At 45.3% G+C, this 3,465-nt stretch overlaps 1 protein-coding gene across 1 annotated transcript in view; it reads left to right on the top strand.

Moving 5' to 3' along the window:
• Positions 1-2,366: 2,366 nt before the first annotated feature.
• efna1b (ephrin-A1b) overlaps positions 2,367-3,465 on the top strand; it is a 10,951-nt gene continuing 9,852 nt past the window's right edge. The window contains exon 1 of the mRNA XM_034611500.1: positions 2,367-2,653. Coding sequence (XP_034467391.1) covers positions 2,556-2,653 — 98 coding nt within the window. The 5' untranslated portion in view covers positions 2,367-2,555. The remainder of the gene's footprint in view (positions 2,654-3,465) is intronic.

The following is a 3,465-nucleotide window of genomic DNA, read 5'->3' as shown; positions in this document are numbered from 1 at the left end:
TCTTCCCTCAACTTCCTTTAATCCACTTTTAGAACTGTCGAGCTTTCCATCGTCTCAAACAAGTTTTCTGCGAGTTGCTTTTTTGAGCCATCCAGCGTTCTCTGCTTTACTGTGATTCACAGAAACCCCTGGTCTTCCCTGTCTACGTGTGTGTGTGTGTGTGTGTGTGTGTGTGTGTGTGTGTGTGTGTGTGTGTGTGTGTGTGTGTGTGTGTGTGTGTGTGTGTGTGTATGTGTGTCTGTGTGTGTGTGTGTGTGTGTGTGTGTGTGTGTCTGTGTGTGTTTGTGTCTGTGCATGTCTGTGTGTCTGTGGGAGGATAGGGTCTCACTCTGAGAGTCATCTGTGGTTTCTACTGGCAACAACACGATCAAAAGAGCCTGCAGATAAGACCTACATGTTTGTCTGTGTGTTTGTGTATATGTATGTGTGTGTGATGGGATTTCTCAGCCATCCGACTCTCGGCTGCAGCAGCAGAGAGGAGTGTGTGTGTGTGTGTGTGTGTGTGTGTGTGTGTGTGGTTTCTAAATGTATGTCCTGCTCTTGCTACACCTTTGGTCGTGTGTTAGATAAACGCATCGTGAGGACGTCCCGTTTATGAGCAGCAGACGTGTGCTGGCAGCGAGGGACACTTTGACACTTTGCCTGGGTATTGTGTGCAAGTGAGATCCTGTTGCTGGTCATGTGAAGCCAGTGAATCACTGTCTAGTTTAGAAGCTGCCGCAACAGTATTTGCATTTCAGTCATTCCGTAGGGGAAATCAATATATGTATTTGTATAGAGCAGTTTTTAATGCCAGTAGAGCTAAGTGAAAGAAGATGAACGTTTATAGGAATAACTTGTAGAGGAAATTCTCCACAGGTTTTGCATAAGGAGAATCATTAACTCTTATTCTTGTTTAGTCCGAATTTTTTGAGTTGCCTACTCGTCCCTGTTATTCTTTATGACACATCTGATCACTTCCTCACTCTTCCTTCTCATTTCCCCCGAATTTTAGGGCAACATTATAAAATGGAAAATACCCCCCAGTGCCTACACCAGTGTGTGCATGAGATCCTCTCAGAATGCTGCGACGTGTGTGTGCTTGCCCAACCAGAGCCTGAGGACAGTCTGACACTCAGTTTGTCTGCACACACACACACACACGCACACACGATGCCCCCCTTCTGGCTCCCTGCAGTCCTGGAGCTCTGAACGAGGCAGGGCTCCATCCCTGCCTGAGGGAAGCCCTCTCCTATTGGGATCACGATCCTGCTGACACCCTGTGGTCTGGACTTTATCCACCCCATCTGTGAGGTTGAGTTCTGAAGCTACCTGTCTGGGGATGTGGCTAAGCAGAGACTACGAGATTAGACAGACTGATAAAGCGGTAATTATTTATCTGACAAAGCGGCATCAGTGCAGCCAGCGTGCCTAAAGGCCTATAGGCAACAACAACCTGCACGAACACACACACACTTCTCTGCACAGGGTCCTCAGATGAAACCAGTGGGACAAATAGAGACAAAGGCTGTTCACAGCGTACATACTGCAATTTAGCACAAAACAAACAAACTGCATTACATTACACAACAACTCAGCGCATCACAATGAATTGCAACATACAGTGTGTCACGAAACAATGCAACTCATCCCAGCAGCAACACGTTACATAAAACACAATACCAACAACAACAGAAACCAACATATGGGACATTGGAGGCAGGAGATCGCTTGAATTTTAAGCTCAATTATCTTGTGCACATTTTGTCAAAAAAACTGTACTTAAGTACAAACTTATGGTACTTTTACCTTGAGTATCATTTAACACTACTCTAAATTTCCACCACAGGGAAGTACTGAACATTTTACTAAACATTTACTAACATTTATATAAATTCAGTTTAATAGTGTACATACAAAGCATATGTCACAGTGTTAAATATTAAACAAGCAGTTTTTGTAAGAAGATGTTTGCGATACATTTTTACCATTTGAATGGTTTGCATGTACATTTTATCCTAACTCCTCATATCATTTGTATGTATTTTTACATTTGTCTAAACCTGCTGACACCTGACATTTGAGTCGCTATTAAATATTAACTCACAAATGTTTATCTTTACGTTTTCACGTTGAGTTGTTTATAGCTTTTTATCTTATCGACCCAATATTCCGCTTTGACCCGTATTTGTTTATTACGCTCATACATTGATCATCATGTGTAGTGGTGAGGTTGTTTTTGTGTTTCTCTGTTGTAAAGCGCGAGCAGCTGGAGCGCGCGTCTCCTGTGGCTGCGGTGGGCGGGGTATGCAGATTACCTCGCTCCTATTGGCTGTCACCGCGTTGATGGGTGGAGCCAGTGCCATACAAAGTACACAAGTTGCGCCCCAGTGGATCAGTCAGGAGTTGAACAGTGTTGGGTGACATTCATCAGGTTGAATTGCATTTGCTGCCACATCAGAAGCGTTAGAATCCACGTTTTGGTGCCCGTGCTTGTATTTACGCATCCAGATCTTCGGTAACAGAAGCTGTTCACCTTCCGAACTTGTTGTCGGTTCCTGCGGAGAAGAGAAGCGATGGAATTGGCGTGTGTGGTGTGTTTGGTGCTGTGCGTCGGCGCCTGGTTCGCCTCAGCGGAGAGACACAGCGTCTATTGGAACAGCTCAAATCCAAAGTAAGTGCCGACCTGTGCTTTTTACGCACGAGTGTATCTCTATGTATTTGTGTACCTGCCGCGGGCTGCGGGCGTAATGTGTGTGTAGATGAAGAGTGTGAAGCAAAACACTGTTCTCACTGTGTGTTTGAGTGTTTCCTGGTGCGCCCAGAGGCGAGTGGATCTCATTTTCACGTTCACACATGTTAAGTTCTCACCCTAAAGGGCGCATTGTCCATGAGTGGCCCCGAGGCTGCCCACGCTCTTAATCCGCTTAATTCAGCTTTTTTGTTTTGAATTCGTGTGACAATTAAAAGGTTGCTGTGACGGCTGAAAGCAGCTGGAGTGTGTTCAGAGTCTGAGCGCAGAGCAGCAGGAGGCAGTAAAAGCAAGACGGGATTGGGAGCGAATGCCCAGACAGATGGACAGATTCACCACTATATTTAACCGCAACGCATAGACACAGACATACTGTAGTAGAAAATAGACTGACGAGTATGAACTTGGCCAGTGACGCTGTCTGCACCTGTGTTTGCGTGTGTAGAGTGTGTGTGCGTGTGCGTGTGCGTGTGCGTGTGTGTGTGTGTGTGTGTGTGTGTGCGTGTGTGTGTGTGTGCGTGTGCGTGTATGTGTCATCAAAAAGTCTATTAAAGAAAATGACTCGCAGCAGAATAATTTAATTATCACTTTCATATAGGTGCCAAATCCAAGTCAGTGTGTTGAAGTGGTTTTTCATTAGAGGGGGGGGGGGGGTATTGAGAGATAGTGAGTGTGAGTCAGATGAGAGAGGCGCATATTGCTGTGTGTTTTGTTTTGAGGTCAGAAATGTAATG

This window comes from Hippoglossus hippoglossus, chromosome 16 (assembly GCF_009819705.1).
Source record: "Hippoglossus hippoglossus isolate fHipHip1 chromosome 16, fHipHip1.pri, whole genome shotgun sequence".
In the NCBI taxonomy this organism is placed as follows: domain Eukaryota; kingdom Metazoa; phylum Chordata; class Actinopteri; order Pleuronectiformes; family Pleuronectidae; genus Hippoglossus; species Hippoglossus hippoglossus.
This window is presented reverse-complemented; position numbering and strand designations above follow the sequence as displayed.